Source organism: Bos grunniens, chromosome 18 (genome assembly GCF_055505025.1).
Source record: "Bos grunniens cultivar Pamir isolate PY7600 chromosome 18, Bosgru_T2T1.0, whole genome shotgun sequence".
Classification (NCBI taxonomy): Eukaryota; Metazoa; Chordata; class Mammalia; order Artiodactyla; family Bovidae; genus Bos; species Bos grunniens.
The window spans coordinates 48,854,341-48,879,994 of NC_141182.1; the positions used below are offsets into that span (position 1 = coordinate 48,854,341).

The 25,654-nt window shown below is 47.3% G+C and overlaps 2 protein-coding genes across 8 annotated transcripts; both read right to left on the reverse strand.

Annotated features, from left to right (window-relative positions):
- Positions 1-6,718: 6,718 nt before the first annotated feature.
- On the reverse strand, positions 6,719-12,622 carry LOC147353802 (F-box only protein 27-like). Of its 2 annotated transcripts, XR_015145149.1 has the most exons (4): positions 12,541-12,597; positions 11,929-12,306; positions 8,152-8,287; positions 6,719-7,486 (listed from the first exon to the last, which is right to left on the reverse strand). XR_015145149.1 is itself a non-coding variant. In XM_086349640.1 (3 exons), exons 1-3 carry the CDS (start codon positions 12,545-12,547, stop codon positions 11,573-11,575), a joined length of 396 nt encoding a protein of 131 aa, XP_086205766.1. In that variant the 5' UTR covers positions 12,548-12,622; the 3' UTR covers positions 11,462-11,572. The 2 variants fall into 2 exon arrangements, 1 of the variants encoding a protein (XP_086205766.1); XM_086349640.1 differs by lacking the exons at positions 6,719-7,486; positions 8,152-8,287 and adding an exon at positions 11,462-11,583 and having other exon boundaries at positions 12,541-12,622.
- Positions 12,623-19,738: 7,116 nt separating this feature from the next.
- LOC147353803 (F-box only protein 27-like) lies at positions 19,739-25,422 on the reverse strand. Of its 6 annotated transcripts, none has more exons than XM_086349642.1 (6): positions 25,255-25,409; positions 24,657-25,037; positions 24,335-24,443; positions 24,162-24,257; positions 21,127-21,262; positions 19,739-20,553 (listed from the first exon to the last, which is right to left on the reverse strand). In XM_086349642.1, exons 1-6 carry the CDS (start codon positions 25,259-25,261, stop codon positions 20,344-20,346), a joined length of 939 nt encoding a protein of 312 aa, XP_086205768.1. In that variant the 5' UTR covers positions 25,262-25,409; the 3' UTR covers positions 19,739-20,343. The 6 variants fall into 6 exon arrangements, 5 of the variants coding, with proteins under 5 accessions (XP_086205768.1, XP_086205767.1, XP_086205769.1 ...); XM_086349641.1 differs by having other exon boundaries at positions 24,657-25,040; positions 25,255-25,408; XM_086349643.1 differs by having other exon boundaries at positions 24,657-25,053; positions 25,255-25,403.
- Positions 25,423-25,654: the final 232 nt, after the last annotated feature.

The following is a 25,654-nucleotide window of genomic DNA, read 5'->3' on the forward strand; positions in this document are numbered from 1 at the left end:
TTGGGACCCTGTGGACTGTAGCTCTCCAGGCTCCTCTGTCTGTGGGATTCTTACCAGATTCTCCAGGCAAGAACACTGGAGTAGGTTGCCATTTCTTCCTCCAGGGCATCTTCCTCACTCAGGGATTGAACCCATGTCTTCTACATCTCCTGCATTGGTAGGCAGGTTCTTTACCACTAGCACCACTTGGCAAGTGAAGGTTATGGAGCCCACTCCAGTATTCTTGCCTGGAGAATCCCCATGGACAGAGGAGCCTGGTGGGCTACAGTCCACAGGGTCACAAAGAGTTGGATACGACTGAGCGACTGAGCACACCCACACAAGAAGTCTGTATACCCTGGGGATTTTTCACATATCCTGCAGAGGTTTTAAAATCTGACTCTGAATGAGGTCTGCACTTGTAACAAATTCCTAAGGGGTGCTGATGGCTGTCCTCCATGGACCGCACTTTGAGTAGCTGAAACTTACTGGAATCAAGTTCAGGTATCATTTGCATATTGAAATATGTATTCTTTTACTCATGAATTTCTCTCCTTTTATTTCAGCTTTCCACTATACATAAATACTTTGGGACATTTTATTAACATTTAAAGAATTCTCAGTGGAGGTAGGTTTCATTATCTAGGTATTTCATTTCTTTTTTAAAAAAAATTAATTATTTTTATTGCTCTGGGTCTTCATTGCTGTACTCTGGCTTTCTCCAGTTGTGGCAAGCTGGGGCTACTCTTCACTGCGGTGCTTGGGCTTCTCGTTGCCGTGGCTTCTCTTGTTGAGGAGCATGGGCTCCAGGCACACAGGCTTCGGTAATTGCAGCACGTGGTCCATGGGCTTAGTTTCTCAGCAGCATGTGGAATCTTCTCAGGCCAGGGATCGAACCCATGACCCCTGCACTGGCAGATTCTTATCCACTGTGCCACCAGGGAAGTCCCTAAGTATTTCATCTCAAGGTGGTAAAGGCTGCATGAGAAGCTATTTGCTATAAATGCAGGGAGGTTATGGTGGGCTCTGACCCAGTGAAGCCACAAGGATGGGCAGGGAAGTGTTGAGTAGGGACCGAGGCGCATCTCTGGAGGTATGCTTGGGAAGTGGGAGGTAGGGACCTGCCAGTCTGGTTTGCAGAAGTAGAAAATTCCTGAACCTTGGAGGAGCACCAGCAGGCTTGCTACATGAATATAATGAAGGCATTAAAACCTCCGTCAACTTGGCTTCCCTGGCCCTGGTTCTCTTATCTTGTTAACAGGAATAGAGTGGTGAGCTGGGAGGTATTTTGATTCCAGGGAAGGAACTGAACTGGGAATGGGCCCTTTTGTGTGGATGGAGGGTCCCAGGGATCCTAGGAGGAAGTGGGTAAGTAGTTAACAAAATCTCCTCTCTCTGGAGAGTGGGAGGGATTAGAAAAGAGCCCCACTCCCTAGAGGTAGGGTTGAGTGGGGCAGCCCTGGGTGTTGGGTTCAAGCCCTTTGCCCAAGGTGGTTCAGCCCTGACGTGCCCATGTCTCCTGGAGTAGTGGTCTGGGGGATGCGGGTTTGGAGCTGGGATTTCTGACAAAGGCTTCTCAGCTCCCCATCCAACCCAGAATGGCAGGGCGGGGGGGATGTTCAGAGCAGAAAAGGGCCACAAAATCCATATAACTTATTCTGCCTCAAGAAGTAATTCCTTCCACTGAAGCCATGCTTGGAAATGAAGTAATCAAAGCCTTAAGAAAACTTCAGGCCAGAGGCAATTTTGTAGGCTTTACAATAAAATAAGAGGCTTTAAACATCAAAGCACCGGGAATTCTCTGGCGGTCAGGGGTTAGGATTCTGAGCTCTCAGTGCAGGGGACCCGGATCCCTGGTTAGGGAACTAAGATCCCACAAGCCTCCCTGTGCAGCCAAAGGAAAAAAAAAAAAAAGATCAAAGCACCAACCTATCTGGAGAAGGACACGCGCACCTTGGGGGTTTTGAAAAGAAAGAGCTGGGTGGGGCAGGGAGTGGGACAGGAAGGTCTGGAGGGAGAGTCTGTTATGGAAGGTCTGCAGAGGGGGTGGGGGATGGGGAGGAGGGCTCCGGCCTGAGGGGGAGATGGGCTTGGTGGGTGTGGAGGGGTTCCCTCCTTCCAGAAGAAGCCACTACTTGCTTCTCATCAAACTGTCTAGCTGGAATATCCAAAATCACAGACTATGTGAACATTCCCAATAAGGGTTCAGCCAAAGTTGCCTGCATCTCTGGCGTATCCTGCCCAGGCAGGATACATATTACTCCATGCTGGCAACTGCTCATTTAGAAAATATCAGTAATGGGTGATCTCATGTATTTTAAAAGACATTAATAATTCCTTGTGTGGGGGACTTCCCTGGTGGTGCAGTGCAATACAGGGGATGTAGGTTCGATCCCTGGTCCGGAAACTAAGACACCACATGTCTGGGAACAACTAAGCCCATGTGCCACCGCTACTGAGCCCAAGGGCTCTCAAGCCTGCAGGACACGACTAGAGAGTCTGTGTGCAGACAAAATTAAATACATAAATAAATCTTTAAAAAAAATGTATCATGAAGAAACAGTTTAAAAAACAAACAAAAAAAAACAAACCTATGTCTAGAAGTGAAATAGACTCTGTAATTTAAAGACTCCCTACAGGGGCTTCCGTGGAGGTCCAGTGGTTAAGATTCTGCCTGTCAATGGAGGAGACTCGGGTTCAATCCCTGGTCTGGGAAGATCCCACAGGCCATAGAGTAACCAAGCCTGTGCACCACAACTACAGAGTCCACAGCATAAATAAATAAATCTTAAAAAAATAAAAACTCCCTACAAACAAAAATCCAGGACCAGATGGCTTCACTGGGAAATTCTAGCAAACATTCAAAGTAGAACTTAACACTGATCCCTCTCAAACTCTTCCAAGAGATTGAAGTGGAGGGACCACTCCCAAAGTCAATCTCACAACTCATTTGTTTGACCTACACAATAATAATAGTAATAACAATAATGAAGTGATCAGATGGAAAGATCATTTAACCTCTTACTGGATCTTAAGCTGTGGGTACTATGGCTCCTCCCATTTACAAAAGAGTAAACCAAGGCTGGAGCCTCAGTAAACGGGGGAGCCTGGTGGGCTGCTGTCTATGGGGTCACACAGAGTCGGACACGACTGAAGTGACTTAGTAGTAGTAGTAAACTGAGGCTCAGGCTTCCTTAGTGGCTCAGTGGTAAAGAATCCACCTGCCAATGCAGGAGATGTAGGTTCGATCCCTGGGTCAGGAAGAGCTCCTGAAAGAAGAAATGGCATCCCAAGCCAGTATCCTTCCCTGGGAAATCCCATGGACAGAGGAGCCTGGTGGGCTACAGTCCCAGGGTCGCAAAGACTTGGACACGACTGAAGCCACTTAGCACGCATGCATGTTCGAGGAGAGGTACATCCAGGTTCAAACATTGCAGCGCTTTTCAGCAAAGGGTCCCAGGTCCCAGGTCTGTCTCAGACTCACCCCTGAAATATACTACAGGAGTGCAGAAAGGATGCACAGCCGGATCCTCAGGGGAAAACACTAAAGCAGAGACTGGGAGAATCCATGTGCCTCTTCTCTCTGTCCTCCCCCTTCCCTCTTGGGGGTCATGCAGAGTGAAATTTTCCCACAGCAACAAAAAGGCAGTCACACATGAGCGATGTCCTGGGAAGCTCATGAGAGACCCAGCACCTTGGAGTGTCACTGGGACCTGGACATGGAGGACCCTCTTTCTGGCATGTAACAGAATTATGGATTCCCCAAATGAAAGTGGGGGTCAAGCAGAAACCATCTTGGTTGCACAGTCTAAGTATAATGAGCCTTCTTATCAGTTAAGAAACAGTGGGGACACTTCCAAAATTCAAGTTTCCAGCTGCCAGCCAGGGCTCACCTTGCAAACAGGTATTTCCAAGAAGAGAGAAAAGCTATGTTAAGCCTTTCTGTTATTTATTCAACACGAGCTTCATTATTCCAATGGTTGTATTGTAGTTATGTAGAAGAATGTCCGGATTTGCAGAAAATACACACAAAAAGATTTTGTAGTGAGGTTGGTGGTGCATCAAGTTGGAAATTTACTAAATGTTTCACAGGGAAAAAATGTTTATGTGCCATAATTACAATATCTCTTTAAGTTTGAGATTCTGTCAAAATAAAAATATATATTAAATATATATATAAGAGGAGAGAACTGATAGTGCTGTGGATTGAAGACTGGCCATAAGTCAATATATGTTTCTGGCTAATAGATATGTGGAAGTTATAATACTCTTCTCTCTACATTTGCTTATAATTTAGAATTCTCTATGCTGTTGCTGCTGCTAAGTCGCTTCAGTTGTGTCCGATTCTGTGCGACCCCACAGACGGCAGCCCACCAGGCTCCCCTGTCCCTGGGATTCTCCAGGCAAGAACACTGGAGTGGGTTGCCATTTCCTTCTCCAATGCATGAAAGTGAAAAGTGAAAGTGAAGTTGCTCAGTCGTGTCCGACTCTAGCGACCCCATGGACTGCAGCCTACCAGGCTCCTCCGTCCATGGAATTTTCCAGGCAAGAGCACTGGAGTGGGGTGCTATTGCCTTCTCCGAGAATTCTCTATAACAAAGCAAAAAATCTAGTCAGCAAAGATGTCTTCTAGGACTTCCCTGGTGGTACAGTGGATAAGAATCCGCCTATCAACGCATGGGTTCGATCCCTGGTCTGGGAAGATTTCACATGACACGGAGAAACTAAGCCCCTGTGCCCCAACTACTGAAGCCTGCTCACCTAGAGCCTGTGGTCCTCAACAAGAGAAGCCACCTCAGGGAGAAGCCCACACACCGCAACGAAGGGTAGACTCAGATCGTTCCAATTAGAGAAAGCCTGAATGCAACAAGGAAGACCCAGTGCAACCAAAAATAAACTAATCTTAAAAAAAATTAACTCACTTAGAAAAAAAAAAAGATGTCTTCTAAATGTGGTTATATCTGGGGAATGCCCTTGCAGTCCAGTGGTTAAGATTCTGCACTTTCACTTCTGAGGGCATAGGTTCAATATCTGGTCAAGGAACTAAGATCCAGGCAAATGGTGCAGCTCAGGCAAATTTAAAAAACAATAAATAAGTAAATAAGCATAGGTATTTCTGTAAAGGAAGAGAAATTGCATTTGGGGGATGCTTTACATGGTAGGTACAGTCCATGGGGTCGCAAAGAGTCAGACACGACTGAGCGATTTCACTCACTCGCTCACTTACATTTGTCTATAACATTATATTTCTAGACACACAGGTAGAAAGTAAGAAATTCAGATAGGCAAAATCAGTAAGTACAAAACTCACCTCTATTCACTGTTCACCACTGCAGTAAACCCTGTAACACTTTAGTTCATATTCTTATTCTATATACACATATCCAGAAGATAGTCTAGAATACAAACACAAGGCTATGTAAATATACATTAATTTATTTTAGCACATATGGATATGCCCATATATGCACATGGAGAAGGCAGTGGCACCCCACTCCAGTACTCTTGCCTGGAAAATCCCATGGACGGAGGAGCCTGGTAGGCTGCAGTCCATGGGGTTGCTAAGGGTCGGACATGACTGAGCAGCTTCACTTTCACTTTTCACTTTCATGCATCGGAGAAGGAAATGGCAGCCCACTCCAGTGTTCTTGCCTGGAGAATCCCAGGGACGGGGGAGCCTGATGGGCTGCCATCTGTGGGGTCGCACAGAGTCGGACACAACTGAAGCGACTTAGCAGCCGCAGCAGCGTATATGCACATATGTTCTACATAACATATAAGAGTATATATGCTATGCTACACTATGTCGCTTCAGTCCTGTCCAAATTTAATACTGGCATAGGTTGCCATGCCCTCCTTTAGGGGCTCTTCCCAACCCAGGGATGGAACCTGGGTCTCCTGCATTAGTAGGTGGATTCTTTACCACTAGTGCCACCTGGGACTCTTTAAGGAGTATATATATATAAATCTGTGCTTGCTTTTTCCCCAGGCAATGGTCTCCATCTTTCCCTTCCTATAAATCTATAAATTCCTATCTCATTCCTCCTATCTAAATTCCTTCAGTTGACCCAAAAATATCTTTCAGAGCTTAATTGTCCAAACCAGTATCTACTCCAGAACCACACACTACATGTGGTCACTACTCTTAGGTCCCCACAACTCTCAGGTCTGTTTCAACCTGTCAACCTGTCATACTCCCCTTTGGATGAAACTGACAAAACACCCTCCCCTTGGGGTGTGTCCCATCTTCTACTGCAGGTGGGGGGACACTTCAGGGTGGACACATCAAAGGCAGCAGCGGCTTCATCTGCTTTCCATCCAGAGACCTGGAGCTCCTTAGGGATCCTGCAGCAGGGAGGGGGCAGCCATGACCCCTGGACTAGGGTGGGGACAGCCGGATCCTGCCGTTGCACAGTTCTCTCTCACCCTCGTGGCCAGAATGTCACAAATGTGGTGTCACTGTGAAACTGTGCCCACATCCACCGCCTGCCCAAGGCTTTTAACCCTGATTGATAACTTTTGATCCCATGATTTGCTTAGGGCTTGGGAAATAGGGTTCTGACTCTTCCATTCTCTTCACTGGAGAACACCTTCTCTTGGTGTTTCCTTCTGTACAATTTTTCAACTGAAACAGCTCCTTACTCTGAACCCAGTAGTCACCAAGGTTGTAACATTGAATTTCTATTTAAAAAGAGCTGAGACGCTTTTGGCAAAATAATACTACATTTATAATCTATGATTGGCAGAGATATTCCTGATTTATTCTCTCCATATTTAAAAGAATTTAAAAATGTAACTATTTTATACACCACACGATCCAGGATAGGGTTGGGCTCAGGGGACCACATCATTGTTCACAGGGTGGGCAGAACCCTCTGTCTCCAAACATTTTTTGAGTTGGTTCACTCTCAGCTGTGAGTCTTGGTCCTGGTCTTAAAACCTCACAAAATGAAATTCATCCCCTACGGGGGCTGGAATTTTCTCGGTCATAGGAATGAGCTTCCAGTTCAGACATGAGGAGGGGGCTTCCTGCACGGGACCAATGAGCCTCTACAGCAGGCCTGGGAGGAGACCAGGGCAGAGGGCAGGGGGGCTGAACCAGAGGGCCCCTGGTGAGGAGCCCTTTCATGACCCAGCCTTTCCCTGTGCTCACCCATGGGTTTCCAATCAGAAGAACAGGGCCTGCCTTATAGAAGTAGCAGGAGTTTTCTTCTAGTAGGACCCTCAACTGGACCCAAGAGATCCCAGAATGGCCAGGAACTACAAGTCCTTAATTAGAGAAACAGTGTGCCCGCACGCAAAGTTCCTGACATCCGTGGGGTGGTTGTTCTCCAAGGATTAGCTCTTGACTAGGATAGGCGACCTGCACAATCAAACTGGAGTTGAGCAAACTGGTGTTGGTAAGTTCGACTCCACTTGGCTCACTGTTGAGATCCATGACTAAGATCCACTGTTCCACAGACACAAAGCGAACACCCTTCTCAAGGCTGGAGAACACATGGTTGACCTTCAGGGAAAAAAAGAGATAAGCTCCATTGTGCCCTCAAAGGCTGAGTTGGGGGCCCTCTGGCAGGTGGTATTTTCCCTAGATGGCTGCAACAATGTCTCCACTTCCACACATCCTTCTAGAATCATGCCACTCCTCACCCAGGGGTGGAGTCTAATTCCCACCCACCTTGAATCTGGGCAGGTTTCATTGTAACCAAGAGTGTGGTGGGAGTGATGCTGAGTGACTTTCACAGCAGGATCACAGAGGCAATGCAGCTTCTGCTGGTTTCTCCAGCAGCCCCATGGAGCCCTGAGCCACCAGGAAGCAGCTGCCTGCCTTGAAGCCACCATGCTGTGAGGAAGCCTAAATTAGACCACGCAGGGGGATCCCATGGCCAAGCTCTGAGACTAAACCAAGAGCTGCCTGGCCAGCCACCAGCTGCTGTGTACACACTCACAGCCCACCCTGCCCTTTAGCTCCAGCCAGTATCTGAAATGGAACTTCATAAGAGACTGGAGTCAGAAGCTCCTAGTAGCTCCTAACAGGAAACCATGAAAGGAGATAAAATGAGTGCTGTTGATATTAAGCCACTAATGCTTTGGGCTGTTTGTATGTTATACAGTAGTGGATTAACATAGGCTCCACCAACCTTTCCCTTCACCCTTTTCCCCACACAGACTGACCTTCAAGGGCTCTCTCCTTCTGCACCGCCCGATGTGAAAGCTACTCTTAGAGAACTGATCCAGGATAGTCTTGTTGACATCTACAATTTGGACAATTAGCTGATATACATGCTTATTGCTTCTTCCTTAGAACCACCTGTGGGAGAAGGAAGACCTTAAAGGCTAGACTTGCCATCCCATCTCTTTGGGCGTCTGCCTCCTCCACCAGAGAGGCCTTCCTATGTCTACAAATCCAAAATGGTACCGTGATCCCCAGGACTAGCACCATCCATGTCCTTTGGAAGCTTGATCCCTCTGCCTCTGCAATGAATCCATCTGCACTAAACCCAGTCCCCAGCTGGCCTGCATGTATGTTCATTTTAGAATGAACCTTGGGGTGGGAGATGGGAGGGAGGTTCAGGAAGGAGGGGACATATGTATATTTGTAGCTGATTTATATATGGAGAAACGCAACACAACATTGTAAAGCAATTATCCTTCAATTAAAAATAAATAAAAATTTTAAAAAAGAAGTAATGACCTAGAGCCATGCTCTTCAAGGTACCTCCTCCCACATTATTTCTTCTAGGTCTCATTGGTGGCAAAGATGTTGAGCTATTTCAAATCCTAAAAGATGATGCTGTGAAAGTGCTGCACTCAATATGTCAGCAAATTTGGAAAACTCAGCAGTGGCCACAGGACTGGAAAAGGTCAGTTTTCATTCCAATCCCAAAGAAAGACAATGCCAAAAATGCTCAAACTACCGCACAATTGCACTCATCTCACACGCTAGTAAAGTAATGCTCAAAATTCTCCAAGCCAGGCTTCAGCAATACGTGAACCGTGAACTTCCAGATGTTCAAGCTGGTTTTAGAAAAGGCAGAGGAACCAGAGATCAAATTGCCAACATTCACTCGATCATGGAAAAAGCAAGAGAGTTCCAGAAAAACATCTATTTCTGCTTTATTGACTATGCCAAACCCTTTAACTGTGTCAATCATAATAAACTGTGGAACATTCTTCAAGAGATGGGAATACCAGACCACCTGACCTGCCTCCTGAGAAACCTGTATGCAGGTCAGGAAGCAACAGAACTGGACATGGAACAACAGACTGGTTCCAATTGGAAAAGGAGTACATCAAGGCTATATATTATCACCCAGCTTATTTAACTTACATGCAGAGTACATCATGAGAAATGCTGGGCTGGATGAAGCACAAGCTAGAATCAAGATTGCCGGGAGAAATATCAGTAACCTCAGATATGCAGATGGCACCACCCTTATGGCAGAAAGTGAAGAACTAAAGAGTCTCTTGATGAAAATGAAAGAGGAGAGTGAAAATGTTGGCTTAAAGCTCAACATTCAGAAAACTAAGATCATGGCATCTGGTCCCATCACTTCACGGGAAATAGATGGGGAAACAGTGTCAGACTTTATTTTGGGGGGCTCCAAAATCACTGCAGATGGTGATTGCAGCCAGGAAATTAAAAGACTCTTACTCCTTGGAAGGAAAGTTATGACCAACCTAAGTGAAAAGTGAAGTCGCTCAGTCATGTCCGACTCTTTGCGACCCCATGGATTGTAGCCTACCAGTCTCCTCAGTCCATGGGATTTTCCAGGCAAGAGTACTGAAGCAGGTTTCCATTTCCTTCTCCAGAGGATCTTCCCAACCCAGGGATCGAACCTGGGTCTCCCACATTGTAGGCAGACGCTTTACCATCTGAGTCCTAAACAGTATATTAAAAAGCAGAGACATTACTTTGTCAACAAAGGTCCGTCTAGTCAAGGCTATGGTTTTTCCAGTGGTCATGTATGGATGTGAGAGTTGAACTATAAAGCTGAGCTCCAAAGAATTGATGCTTTTGAACTGTGATATTAGATAAGACTCTTGAGAGTCCCTTGGACTGCAAGGAGATCCAACCAGTCCATCCTAAAGGAGATCAGTCCTGGGTGTTCATCGGAAGGACTGATGTTGAAGCTGAAATTCCAATTCTTTGGCCACCTGATGTGAAGAGCTGACTCATTTGAAAAGACCCTGATGCTCAGAAAGATTGAAGGTGGGAGGAGAAGGGGACAACAGAGGATGAGATAGTTGGATGGCATCACCGACTCAATGGACATGGGTTTGGGTAAACTCCGGGAGTTGGTGAAGGACAGGGAGGCCTGGTGTGCTGCGGTTCATGGGGTTGCAAAGAGTTGGACATGACTGAGTGACTGAACTGAACTGAACAGTGGTAATGATTTAAGGTATAATTTTCTTAGTGTTTTAAAAGCATCCAGGAGAATCTAAATAGACAGATGAAGAGATACCCAGCAACATTCAAAGTAAACAACGTCTAATGTCCATCAGTGGTAAATGGATACATTATAGTATATTCAATAAGATATTATACAGTCATGAAAGTAAATTAATTGTAGTTATAGACAATTATGAATGAATTTACAAATATGTTATTGAAAGAAGTCAGATACATACTACATATGACACCATATATAATGTATTCATATATATATTAATATATATGTATATATATATAGTATCACAATGGGTAAAATTGATCTATGGTAACAGAATTCAGGATGGTGCTACCTTTGGGTTGGAAGTGTTGGGAATGGGGCATGAGGGGTGCTGAGGGTGCTATTTGCTGGCAACTTTCTGTTCTTTTTTTTAACATTCTGTTCTTGACTTAAGTGAATGTGTTGAATCTGTGTTGAATCCAACCAGGCATTTTCCAATCCAGCTTCCTTTGGGGGTTAAGGGAGGGTTCAGAGACTGAACTCTGCTAAGTACTAAGGCTATGAGACTGGTAAAGTCATTACTATTCCTTCATCTTAAGAGGTTGTTTTTTAGTCACTGAAGTTGTGTCTGATTCTTTTGCAACCCCGTGGACTGTAGCCAGCCAGGCTCCTCTGTCCATGGGACTTCCCAGGAAAGAATACCGGATTGCGGTGTCAATTCCTTCTCCACATGGGCTTCCCAGGTGGTTCAGATGGTAAAGAATCTCATGGCAATGCAGAAGACCCAGGTTCGATCCCTGGGGCAGGAAGATCCCCTGGAGAAGGGCATGGCAACCCACTACCGTATTCTTGCCTGGAGAATTCCATGGACAGGGTACAGTCTTTGTGGGCTACAGTCCATGGTGTCACATAGAATCGGACACAACTGAGCAACTAACACTTTACTTTTCCTTCTCCAGGGGATCTTCCTGACTCAGGGATCGAACCCAGGTCTCCTGCATTGCAGGCAGATTCTTTACCACTGAGCCACCTGGGAAGCCCAAGGGATTGTTAGGAGGCCTAAATGACATCACCCATGTCAAGGTCAGCACTTAGCTAAAGGCTGTTTTTATAATCACGGTCACCAGGCAGAGACAGAAATCTCAATCTTCCCACTATCCAGGAGTTCTGGCTCTCTTCCCCTAGGTCCAATACTTCCTTCTTTAGAAACCACCTAAGAAAGAAGGAGAAAAGTCAAAAAGAGGCAAGTTCTCACTACCGCCCTGGTAGTTGGGGAATAGGGAGGGACATTTACTTGTCACCAGGACTGTGGCAGAACGGAGAAAAGACTTCAGGAATGCCTCTATAGGTTCCCTCCATCGTGCAGTGCATCACTAAGCTATGTTTTGGGAAGCCACGTGTTAAGTAAAAAAGACTTGTGCCCAGGTTCGTCGTCCACCTGTGAGCTCAGCTAAAGTCTCATGGGTCTCCCCTATGGTCCCCTGCCGCGCCCCCACCAAATACAAGGCTACCGCACCCTCCCTCCCACTCCCACAAGGACCCTTCCCTGGGCTCCCACCTAGGCCACGAGAGCTCTGAGAGTCCCCGAGGAGGTTGCGTCCTATGGGTCTGAGCTCGCAGAAGCGGCCCAGGATGCAGGGCCCGGGGTCGTCAGCAGGGGGCAGGCAGGTGCGGATGACGGGCCACAGGTCGGGGTGTTTCCAGGGCAGGATGCTCCGCCACAGGTCCCAGCCGTCCACCACCCAGCGCCGGCACACCTGGCGGGATTGCCCGAGCAGCGTGCTTGGGGGCAGGTAGCTCAGCACCTCCTGGAGCAGCTCGTTAGGCAGTCGGTTCTGGTCCAGCACCTCCTCGAGTTCGCGGTCCGGAGCGGGGACCCTGGTGGGCAGGCCCCCAGAGGCCCACAGATCGTCCTCGCCAGGCCAGGCTGCCGCTGCTGGAGATCCAGTGTCAAGACGTCAGAGTGTCCATGACCTCCAGCCTCCACCAGTCACGCCCCTGCCAGCCACACGCCTGTCATCCCCCCACCCCCTAAACCCCATCAGCCGCCTCCCAGCCCTCTCCTCAAGTTCCCAGACTCCTCCCATCCCCTCCATTCTCCCCTACTTGCACCACAGTCCCAGGCAGCCAGCCCCCTCCGGGGCCGCGCAGAGCCCTGACTGAGTCCCACCCTGCATCTCGGCATGCTCCTCCTCCCCAGCAGGCCATCACCTTGCTCCACATGCCCCGATTGCCTTCTCGGCCTTTTTCATACTCCTGCCCTCCCTTCTTAAAACCCAGAACCACCCACCGGCCCTCATTTGCTCTTTCTTACTCCGTGGTCTCGCCGCCCCTCCCTTCTCATTGTCCCGCCCCCTCCTCCCCACTGCTTCGACCCCAACTGACAAGCCAGCTTCTCCCATCCACGCCTCCGGTATTCTCCAGACACCCTCTCCTTCTGGCTGTATTCAGATTGTGAATTAATCAACAAACAATCCGCAGAAGAGGAAGGGGTAGGGTCACCAAGATCCAGAGTCTGTCGTTCTTAGTCCCCACCACTTGTCCCTTGGAGAGTCCCTAACCAGGCGCTAAGTAAGGACCTGGTGTTGAACACCTGCTGTTACTTAGGTATCCAGGCAGGAGGTCTTACATTCTTTAGTTCCATGAAGAATTCCCATCACGTTTAAGGATCCAGCATCATCACTAACTTGGAGATCCTTGCACAGGAGAAAACAGGCTCCAGGGGAAGCCAAATGCATTACTATTTGACTCCCTAAATGAGTGCTGCAATCAGTATAATCCAGCCAAACTTCATGGAAATTTTTACTACTGGTCAGGTTAGAAACCTCTGAAGCAGGTATGACCATATCCCCACTTCAGAGCTGAGAAAACTGAGACCAAGGGACCTTCCCAAGGTCACACAGCTAGTAGGTGAGAGAGCTGGGATTTGAACCTAGCCAGGTTCATGGTCATGGTCACTGTTTGGTGGTCTGCTGCCTGACCGATCCACTACAGCTTTCTGAATCCCAACCATTACGTCTGAGAAGCATGCTCAGCAAATCGATGAGATGCACCCAAAACTGCAACGCCTGCAGCCAGCATTTGTCAACATGTCTGCTTGTCACTCAGTCATGTCTGACTCTTTGGGACCCCTTGGGACCCACCAGGCTCCTCTGCTCACGGAATTCTTTAGGCAAGAATACTGGAGTGGGTTGCCATTGGTCAACAGGAGAGGCCCAATTGTTCTCCATGACAATGCCCAACCACACATCACACAGCCAACGCTTCAGAAGCTGAAAGAATTGGGCTATGAAGTTTTGCCTCATCCTCCATATTCACCTGAACTCTCGCCAATCAACTATCACTTCTTCAAGCATCTCAACAACCTTTTGTAGGGAAAATGTTTCCACAATCAGCAGGAGGCAGAGAATGCTTTCCAAGAATTCCTTGAATCCTAAGGCACGGAGTTTTAAGCTACAGGAATAAGCAAATTTATTTCTTGTTGGCAAAACTGTGTTGATTGTAATGGTTCCTATTCTGATTAATAAAGATGTGTTTGAGCTTAGTTATGATGACTGAAAATTAATGGTCAGAAACTGCAATAACATTTGCACCAACCTAATAGTTAACTACAGAGGATGACAGAAAATGAGATGGCTGGATGGCATCACCGACTTGATGGACATGAGTTTGAGTGAACTCTGGGAGTTGGTGGTGGACAGCGAGGCCTGGCGTGCTGCGATTCATGGGGTTGCAAGGAATCAGACACAACTGAACTGAACTGAGGAGACAGGATTTCAGATAAAATCCTCTCAGCTCCCCACCTAACCCAGCCTCTGGGGGTCAAGAGCAGAAAACAACTACAAAATTCACAAAACATCTTTGCCCTAAAGAAGCAATTCCTTCTACTGAAGCCACGCCTAGAAATGAAATAATCAAAACATTAGGAAAAATTCTGCTAAAATTTCTAATCTCTACAACAGAATAATGATCAAAACATTGGCCTGTTTGAAGGAGAAACACACCAAGGGGGATTTGAAAAGAGAATCCTGGGTGGAGCAAGGAGTGGGACAGGCCAGGTGACTGAAGGGAGAGCCCTGATATGGAAGGTCTGCAAAGGGGCGGAGGGCGAGGAGGAGGATTGCTCCAGCCTTAGGGGAAGATGGGCTGGGGGCATGTGGAGGGAAAGAATCCATCCTGTCTAATGTCCTTGGAACTGTCCAGCCAGAACCTCCCTAATCGCAGACCATGGGAACGTTCCTAATAAAGCTTCAGCCAGAGCTGAACATCTACCCGGTAGCATTACTGCTTGCAGGCAACTGCCCATTTAGAAAATATAAGTAATAGGTGAAGGTGAAGTCGCTCAGTCGTGTCTGACTCTTTGCAACCCCGTGAACTGTAGCCTACCAGGCTTCTCCGTCCATGGGATTCTCCAGGCAAGAATACTGGAGTGGGTTACCATTTCCTTCTCCAGGGGATCTTCCTGACCCAGGGATCAAACCCGGGTCTCCCGCATTGGAGGCAGACGCTTTAACCTCTGAGACACCAGGGAAGCCCATAAGTCATAGGTAATCCCATATATTTCAAAAGACATTTTTTTATTTTTAATTTTTTTTTGGCCATGCCATGAGGCACGTGGGATCTCAGTTCCCTGACCAGGGGCCAGAGATCAAATCCATGCTCCTTGCAGTGGAAGCACAGATTCTTAACTGTTGGACCTCCAGGAAGTCCCCAAAAGTGGTTGCTTGTATTTTTTTTTTTATTGTTTGTTTGTTTTTGGACACGCCACACAACTTGGATCTCAGTTCCCCAACCAGGGGTTGAACCCAGGCCCACGGCAGTGGAAGCACTGAGTCCTAACCACTGGACCACCACGGAATTCCCCAAAAGACGTTAATAATTCCTTAAGTGTGCTAGACTATTGCAGTTTCTTCTTTAAAAACAATTTAAAAATTTTTATTTCGCTGCATTGGGTGTTAGTTGTGGCATGTTAGATCTAGTTCCATGACCAGCAATTGAACCCCGACCCCCTGTATTGGAAGCATGGAGTCTTCCTCAATGCACTGCCAGGGAAGTCCCAATATTGCAGTTTTTCTTTCAAGGAGAGAGATCTTATCTTTTAGAGATTTATACTGAAATGTTTTTGGAGGAAACAATATGATGCTTGGGAGGCATTAAGTCCCGTGGGAGGATGGATGGAAGTATAGATCCAAAAAAGAGTGACCATGTGGAGAAAAGGGAACCCTCCCTCACTGTTGGTGGGAATTAAATTGCACCAATATAAATTGGTGCGGCCAATATGGAAAACACTATGGAGTTTCCTCAGAAACTAAAAACAGTTGCCATATGATCCTGCAATACCGTTTCTGGGCATAAAATCCAAAACACACATGCACCACAATGCTCACTGCAGCACTGTCTACAATAGCCCAGACATGGAGCCAACCTAAACGTCCACTGCCAGAGGAAAGGATAAAGATATGCTACACAGATAAACACAATGGAATACTCAGTTCAGTTCAGTTCAGTCGCTCAGTCGTGTCCGACTCTTTGTGACCCCATGAATCACAGCACGCCAGGCCTCCCTGTCCATCACCAACTCCCAGAGTTCACTCAAACTCACGTCCATCCAGTCGGTGATGCCATCCAGCCATCTCATCCTCTGTCGTCCCCTTCTCCTCCTGCCCCCAATCCCTCCCAGCATCAGAGTTTTTTCCAATGAGTCAACTCTTCGCATGAGGTGGCCAAAGTACTGGAGTTTCAGCTTTAGCATCATTCCTTCCAAAGAACACCCAGGGCTGATCTCCTTTAGAATGGACTCGTTGGATCTCCTTGTAGTCCAAGGGACTCTCAAGAGTCTTCTCCAACACCACAGTTCAAAAGCATCAATTCTTCGGCACTCAGCCTTCTTCACAGTCCAACTCTCACATCAATGGAATACTACTCAGCTACAAAAAATGATATCATGCTATTTGCAAGGATGGACCTAGAGATTATCATACTAAGTGAAGTGAGTAAGAAAGAAGAAGATAAATACCATATGATATCACTTCTATTTGGAATCTAAAACATGACACAAAAGAACTTATCTATGAAGTAGAAACAGACTCAAAGACATTGAGAACAGATTTGTGGTTGCCAAGGAGGCAGTGTGGGTGGAGGGATGGATTGCAACTTGGGGATTAGGAGATGCAAAGTATTGTATCTAGAATGGATAAACAACAAAAACCTACTGTATAGCACAGGGAACTGTACTGAATATCCTGTGATGAGCCATAAGGGGAAAGATTATGAAAATGAATGTACAATATATATGTATAACTGAATCCACCACTTTGCTGTACAGCAGAAATTAACGCAATATTGTAAATCAATTCTACTTCAATAAAATAATTGTAACAAAAGATTGACCATGCTCAGGCCAAGGGGCACCTCCCACGACTGCTGCTACCAGGACCCCCATCCCCACAGCGAGCCACTGCTGACCAACACTTCTGCAGGAGACCCTCCAACACTAGCAGATGAAGAAACTGCGTCCAAAAGACAAGAAGAAGTCAATTGCCCCATGGCACAGTTTAGGTCTCACTTCTGTCTTGAATGAACACTTCTGGTTACGACTGGTTAGAAGATTCACCATGGAACCAGGTCATGGCCTATTGTGTAGGGGTGGCCTCCTCCATGGAGGCCTCCTCCCATTTTGCAAGATGGGAAATAAATACATAGAATGGTTAAAATAAAATTGACCACAAGTTGCAATAAACACATGAAAAGGTGCTCTAGCTCCTTAATCAACAGGGAAATGCAAATGAACACCACCCCACATCTATCAGAACTGGCTAAGCAAAAATTAAAATCCCAAGAATAAACCAGTAACAAAGAAAAACAACAAAAAACCAATAACAGAATAAATCAGCATTAGTGAGATTGTGGAGTGCTGAAATAAAATGTACATTTCGAGGCAGGACAAGAGAAAATTAAACACAAAATTCTCCCTACGTGTCTGTCTAATGTGCAGTGTTCAACTTCATTACAGCAGAACTCCTGAAAAACATCAGTGTCCGCTCTATCGTAAAGATCATTTGCTTTCTCTTTCTTCTGATGTTAGCAGTGTCACTTCCTGAAGAGCAGTGTTCTCTCCCAGCTCACTGGGGTCCTGTTGACTTATTGCTTGCTTTGTACATTCTTACCTGGATTATGTATCCTTGGTAAACGTTACGTAAAATATTATATGTCATTTTGTGGTACGATCCTTTGTTTAGAAAATGTATCAATACATAACTCTACCTTCACCTTCTAACAGGTGGTACAGTTCTCAGAGGTTTCTGAGTATCTGCTTCCCCAGCTGTAATCCTGTTTGACTTTAATAAAATTCCCTTTTCCTCTTCTTGAGAGGTGAGGAATTTCCATTGACATTTTTCTTGGAAGAGTCAGCAGGATCTCAGAGACATCCAACAGAGAACATCTGGAGGCTCCCCTGACACCTTGAGCCCCACTAGCTTCTTGGCATTCCTTGGGTGCTTCGGCAAGTTCTGATACCCAGACATCACTGCTTACATGATGTTCTGAATTTTACTCCAGCTCTTTTTCTTGGGACTTGGAGTCCTGAAGGAGTGTGTGTGTGTGTGTGTGTTCAGTTGCTCAGTTGTGTCTGACTCTTGGCAACCTCATGCCAGGCGCCTCTGTACATGGTATTTCCCAGGCAAGGATACTGGGGTGGGTTTCCATTTCCTTCTCCAGGGATTCTTCTTGACCCAGGGATCGAAACCACATCTCCTGCATTGGCAGGCAGACTTTACCACTGAGCCACCAGGGAAGCATATGTATGTATATTATCTTCTGGAGATACGTATATCCAGAATACCAATGCAGGATATATTCCATTTTGAACTTGGCACATATATATACACACCAACACTTACATATAGTCATAGATGTACAATATATATGTGTATATATATGTGAAAGTGAAAGTTGTTCAGTCGTGTTTGACTTTTTGCAACCCCATGGACTGTAGCCTGTCAGGCTCCTCTGTCCATGGAATTCTCCAGGCAAGAATACTTGAGTGGGTTGCTATTCCCTCCTCCAGGGGATCTTCCCAACCCAGGGATCCAACCCAGGTCTCCCGCACAGGCATAGCAGGTGGATTCTTTACCATTTGAGCCATCAGGAAATCCCATATGAATGTATGTGTATATATATATATATGTACATATGTATGCATGCACACAAACACACACACACACACACTACTACTTCTACTACTTCCCATCTTCTACTGCAGGTGGGGGACACTTCAGGGTGGACACATCAAAGGCAGCAGCAGCTTCATCTGCTTTCCATCCGGAGACCTGGAGCTCCCTAGGGATCCTGCAGCAGGGAGGGGGCAGCTATGACCCCTGGACTGGTGTGGGGACAGCCGGATCCTGCCGTTGCAAGGTTCTCTCATCCTCGTGACCGGAAAGTCACAAATGTGGTGTCACTGTGACACTGTGTCCATATCCACACCTGCCTAAGGTTTTTAACCCTGGTTGGTAAACTTTGACCTCATGACTTCCTTTCTAACTCTTCTATTCTCTTGACTGGAGAATACACCTTCTATTGGTATTTTCTTCTGTACAGTTTTCCCTCAAAGGAAACAACTATTTACTCTGAACCAAGTCAGTGAAAAAGCTGACTTAAAACTCAACCTTCAAAAAACTAAGATCATGGCATCTGGTCCCATCACTTCATGGCAAATAGATGGGGAAACAATGGAAACAGTGACACACTTTTCTTGGGCTGCAAAATCACTGCAGATATGAAATTAAAAGATTAAATTAAAAGCTTAGAAGGAAAGCTATGACAAACCTAGACAGCATATTAAAAAGCAGAGACATTACTTTGCCGACAAAAGTCCGTCTAGTCAAAGCTATAGTTTTTCCAGCAGTCAATATGGATATGAGAGTTGGACCATAAAGAAGGCTGAGCACTGAAGATTTGATGCTTATGGATTGTGGTGTTGAAGACTCTTTTGCGAGTCCCTTGGACAGCAAGGAGATCAAACCAGTCAATCCTAAAGGAAACCCAACCCTGAATATTCATTGGAAGAACTGATGCTGAAGCTGAAGCTCCAATACTTTGGCCACCTGATTCAAAGAGCTGACTAATCGGAAAAGACCCTGATGCTGGGAAAGATAGAAGGCAGGAGGAGAAGGGGATGACAGAGGACAAGATGGTTGGGTGGCATCACTAACTCAACGGACATGAGTTTGAGCATTCTCTGGGAGATGGTGAAGGACAGGAAAGCCTGGCGTGCTGCAGTCCACAGGGTTGCAAAGATCCAGACACAACTGAGCGACTGAACAACAATGTAGTCAAGTAACATGGTATTTCTATTGAAAAAAGCTGAGTTACTTTAGGCAAATATTATATTTATTAACTATGATTGGAAGATACATTCTTGATTTATTATCTCCATATTCAAAAAGAATTTCAAAGTAACAAAATAATTTTGTCCACCATAGAATCCAGAATAGGGTTGGGCTCTGGGGACCAAATTCATTGTTCACAGGGTGGGCAGAAGGCTCTGCCTCTAAACAATTTTTTGAGCTAGTTTAACTTTCAGCTCTGAGTCCTGGTCACAGTCTTGAAATCACAGAAGGTTAGAGACTGGAATTAGCCAGAGGGATGAGTTTCTGGTTCAGACACGAGGAGAGGGTTTCTTGGAAGTGATCAATGAAGCCTCTGCAGCAGAAACAGAAGACAAGGGCAGAGGGCATGGGGGCCGAACCAGAGGGGCCTGGCATTGGGGGCGGCGGGTGAGGAGCCCTCTCACCACTTCCTTGTTTTCACCCGTGTGTCTCCACTCCGTAGAACAGGGGCTGCGTTCAGTCAGTAACCCTGATGTAAGAATGTTCTTCTCATAGTTTCTCATAGAATTTAAAGCCAGGGCCCAGTAGGACCCTTGATTGGACCCAGGAGAGATCCCAGGATGCCAGGAGCTACAAGCTTTTGATTACTGAGGTGGTCTGGCTGATGGTCCCAGCTCCTGGAAGGCACAGTCAGGTTGTCTTACAGGGACAGCCTCGGGACGGATCCGTACGATGACACTGGATTGGGGCCTGCAGACTCCACACTGCTCAGGCCACGAATCATAGCCCTCGACACTGTGGTCAAACAACACAAAGCGGACGCCCTTCTTGATGTTGGTGAACGCATGCATGATCTGTAGGCAGAAAAAGAAGTTAAGTCCCATTGTGCCATGGCCTTCCCCTCAAAAGCTGAGTTGGGGGCTTTCCGGCAGGTGGTATTTTCCATAAATGGTTGCAACAATGACTTCCACATGTCCTTCTAGAATCATGCCACTCCTCACCCAGGGGTGGGGTCTAATTCCCACCCCCTTGAATCTGGGAGGGCTTCACTGTAACCAAGAGTGTAGTACCCTGAACCACCAGGAAGCAGCTGGTTTCCTCGAAGCTGCCATATTGTGAGGAAGCCCAACTGCTCCCAGCAGGGAGATCCCATGGCCAAGCTCTGAGATTAAACCAAGAGCTGCTCGGCTAGTTCTGTACACACTCACAGCCCACCCTGCCCTTCAGCTCTAGCCAATGTCTGAAATGGAACTACATAAGAGAACAAAGTCAGCAACTCGCAGCAGAGACCTAGTCATAGAGACCACGGGAGGTGATAAGATGAGCCTTGTTAATATTAAACCAGTAAATTTGGGCCAATTTGTTAGGCAACAGTAGTTCATTACAGACCCCACCATTCTTTCCCCTCACCCCCGTCAGAGACTCACCCGAAAGGAGAAACTGCCTGTCCGCGGCCGGACGGGAAAACGTTTATGGAAGAAATAATGCAAGATGGCATAGTTGGCATCTAGAAGCTTGACGACTAGCTGATACATCCGGTCACTGCCTTGTTGTTCTGTCCAGCTGCCGGAGGAGAAGATCATCCCATTTCTCTGAGGGCCTGCCTGCTTTACCTCAATGGCCTTCCCATGTGGAAATCCAAAACGGTGGTGCCCCCAACAAGTACAATCATTACCTGCCAGTGCTTGTTACAGGGGAGCTTGGAACCTCTGCATACCAAGGAATGCATTTGGACTAGATGAGCTCCCTAGCTGGTCTGTATGCTGTGACCGGGAGCTGTGCTCTTCAAGGGAGCCCTCCTGTATTATTATTTTTTTGCCCCTCCTGTATTATTATTTTTCCCCATATTGTTTCTCATTCTTTCGCTAGTGGAAAAGGATGTCATTTCCGATGTGCTTTTCTTAGTCATTTAAAAGGATCCAGGGGAAATCTGAATAAACTGGTGATGGAGTACCCAGCAACATTCAAAGGAACATCCAATGTCCATCAATGCTAAATGGACAAATTGTGGTATATTCATATAATGCAATATTACACAGTCATAAACGGAAACTGCAGCTACCTATAATTATGGATGAATTTACAAACATGTTCATTGAAAGAGGCCAAATATAAACTATATTCTGCATGACTCCATATATATTAAGCACCAAAATGGCAAAACTGATGTTAGTAGAATTCAGGATGGTGCTACCTTTAGATTGGAAGTGATGGGGAATGGGGCGTGAGGGATTCTAAGGGGAGGTTTGCTGGCAACATTCTGTTTTTCATGTCACTTAAGAGTAAGGGACCATATAAATACACAAACAGGTAATTTCCTTTACAGAGACTTAGCATCACTTCAGTTTTTAGGTGTACATTCTACTTCTTCCACAAAAGTATCCTGCTGCTGCTGCTGCTGCTGCTAAGTCACTTCAGTCATGTGCAACTCTGTGTGACCCCATAGACGGCAGCCCACCAGGTTCCCCTGTCCCTGGGATTCTCCAGGCAAGAACACTGGAGTGGGTTGCCATTTCCTTCTTCAATATGTGAAAGTAAAAAGTGAAAGTGAAGTCTCTTAGTCGTGTCCAACTCTCAGCGGCCCCATGGACTGCAGCCTACCAGGCTCCTCTGTCTACGGGATTTTCCAGGCAAGAGTACTGGAGCAGGGTGCCATTGCCTTCTCTGCAAAAGTATCCAAGCATAGTACTAATATATGTTCTTTTGACTTACCTTTCAAACTGTTCTGTGCCAACCACATACACAGTTATAAATACCTATTCAAAATTTTTTCTGTGACCATGAAACACTAAGTGTGGAGTACCTTTGTCCACCTGGGGACTTCGGGTCATACTGGACAGACTACAATGCAATTTGGTGGAGGCTGTCCACATCCACGTAGTGTAAACTGGGAGCAAGCCACTCCAGTAAGACCAACATGACTTAGGATGACCTGGAGGCTGAGGTGAAACCCATAATAAGGCCCCAAAAGAACTTAGTTCAGGGGTTTTCTTTTTCTATAAAACTGGAGCCTTGGGAGTCCCTTCAATGCAAGGGACTCAGATTGGATCTCTAGTTGGGGAACTAAGATCCCACATGCCTTGGAACAACTAAGCCCATGTGCCACGACTAGAGAGCTGCAACTAAGATCCGGCACAGATGAATTAAGGAAAACAAAACAAAACTGAAGCATTATGGGATAGGAATTGAGAAGCATAAACAATGATGCTCCCACCATAGGTGTGATCTGTAGCTGAGTAATTTTACAACAGAGAACATAAAAGTGTACAGGATTTGGGATGCACCTCGCTTAAAATCATCCAAGTCAGGTATCCCTTGGAAGTTCTTTCATGGACCCAAATTTCAAGACCATCATACAGAGCACAAGCTCTAAGAGTCAAACAAGTTTGAGCCTAATGCCAGATCTGGCCAAGCCTTTAGCTATGCCACTAGGAGAAGTCACCTCTACTTTATGAACTACCCAATTTGAGATTTCAAAATACACATTCCCGCAGGATCAAGGACCATGAAGGGTGCTGAAAGAACTCAAACTCCACAGCACTGGCTTGGTGCCTGACATATAACCCTATTTTTAAGAGGCACACTGTGACCTGCCCAAGGCCACAAAACCAAGAAGTCAGGGTTTGAACGTGAGAGGTTCTGGCTCCAGGATCTGACCTCTTAGCCAACTCTATCTTGCCTCCATCTAAACCCAAGAAACTAAACCCATCTAAACCCTGTAAACTCATTCACAGATGAGATTTAGTTGGGCTCATGCTATGCTAAGTCACTTCAGTTGTGTCCGACTCTGTGAGACCCCATAGACGGCAGCCCACCAGGCTCCTCCGCCCCTGGGATTCTCCAGGCAAGAACACTGGAGTGGGTTGCCATTTCCTTCTCCAATGCATGAAAGTGAAAAGTGAAAGTGAAGTCGCTCAGTCATGTCCGACTCTTAGCGACCCCATGGATTGCAGCCTACCAGGCTCCTCCGTCCATGGGATTTTCCAGGCAAGAGTACTGGAGTGGGGTGCCATCGCCTTCTCCGTTAGTTGGGCTCAAGCCCTCTATATTGAATCCAATCAGGCATCTTCCAATCCAAGTCCCTTTAGGGGGTTATCAGAGGGCTCAGGGAGTGGACTTTTGCTCTATGAAGGTGGCCCAGTCATTTCCCTTCCTACTTTATCCTAAGGGGTTGTTTAGCTGCTAAGTCATGCCCCACTCTTTTGCATCTCCATGGACTGTGGCCCACCAAGCTCCTCTGTCTATGGGATTTCCCAGGCAAAAATACTAGAGTGGGTTGCCATCCCCTTCTCCAGGGGATCTTCCTCACCCAGGGATCGAACCCACATCTGCATTGGCAGGCAGATTCCTTACACCACTGAGTGACGTGGGAAGGCCCAAGGTGTTGCTAGGAGGCCTAAATGATATCATCCATGTCAAGCTCAGCACTGAACAAAAGGGCTGTTTTTAGCCTCACACTCACCGGCGACAGACAGAAATCCAAATCTTTCCACTATCCAGGAGTTCCCGCCACAGACCCTCCTCCTCCAGGTCCAAAATTTCTCCTTTGTACCAACACCTATGAGAGAGAGCAAGATCAATGAGACCCAGCAAAAATGCACCACGGCCCTGACCCTGGGGACTAGGGACATTCACCTGTAGGCAGGACTGTAGCTCGTCTCCCCAGAAGTCTTCAGCCTGGCCCCCAAGTCTTCCTCTTCCTCTGAGCTATCGCTACCACTCAGCACCATACAGTTCCAGAGGTCTTTTGTTACATGAAAAAAGTTTGTGACCAAGTTCCTTGCCTGCCCTCCAGCCCGAGTTAAGTCCCAGGGGTTTCCAGGGTGGCCTCGCCCCTCCGATCCTCCCAACAGGCTCCATCTCTGCCCCAGCCACCAAGTTTTAGCTGCAAAAAAAAAAAAAAAAAATCCCTCCCACCCTCCCGCACGAGGATCGATGCCTTTCCTGGGGTCCTCACCTTTGCCCACGGGGTTCGCGGTGAGCTTGCTTCCTATGGGTCTGCGCTCACAGAAGCGGCCCAGGATGCAGGGCCCGGGGTTGTCAGCAGGGGGCAGGCAGGTGCTGATGACGGGCCACAGGTCGGGGTGTTTCCAAGGCAGGATGCTCCGCCACAGGTCCCAGCCGTCCACCACGTCTCTCCAGCGCCGGCACACCGGGCGGCAGTGCCGGAGCAGCGTGCTTGGAGGCAGGTAGCTCAGCACCTTCCGGAGCATCTCGATGGGCAGTTGGTTCGGGCCTGGAGCCTCCTGTGGCTCGCGGTGCGGATCTGGGACGCGGGCGGGCAGGCCCAAGGAGGTTGAGGCGCCCATGGTCTCCTCGTCAGGCCCCGCGGCTGCTGCTGCTGGAGAGCCAGCCTAAGACATCAGTAACCTGGAGCCTCCGCAAGCGATGCCCCTGCTTCCCGCACCCAAAAGCTGTCGCCCCCACACCCCAGCAGCCGCCCCTTCAAGTCCCCAGACTCCCAGCCCGTCCTTGCCAGCAGACCACCGCAGCCGCTCTCCGCCCGGCGCATCCCAGCGCCCGCAGCCAAACCCCCTCTGCGTCCCGAGTCTTACCCTGCATCTCAGCCAGTGCTCCTCACGAGTGGGCCTTCACCTTGCCTCACCTGCTCCCACCGCCACCTCAGCCCTTTTTATTCATCCGCCCCTCCCTTCTTCATACCCAGCAACCAGACCACCCACCCACCCTCCACTCCCCTACCCCCTACCCCACCCCCGCCCTGGCCTCGTTCTCCCAATGACTAGCCATATCTGCCTGCCCCTCCCTTCTCCCTGTCTCTTCCTCCCAGGCCTACTTGCCAGCCCCCTCTTGCCCTCCTTCGAACTCTAGTTACACCTGCAGGGTAATTAAGGAACCAAATCACTGAAGCAATAGTGGAGGGAGGAGCAGGAGATGCCAGAATCCAGTCTGTCTGTCAGCCCACCATTGGTCCTCTGGAGCATCCCTTACCAGGCT

Coding starts and splice junctions, on each gene's coding strand:
- LOC147353803 (XM_086349641.1), bottom strand. Junction 24,258..24,334: donor AGCTACAGTCCTGCCTACAG/GTGAATGTCCCT, acceptor TCTCTCTCATAG/GTGTTGGTACAAAGGAGAAA. Junction 21,263..24,161: donor TGGATTTCTGTCTGTCGCCG/GTGAGTGTGAGG, acceptor CTCCTCCGGCAG/CTGGACAGAACAACAAGGCA.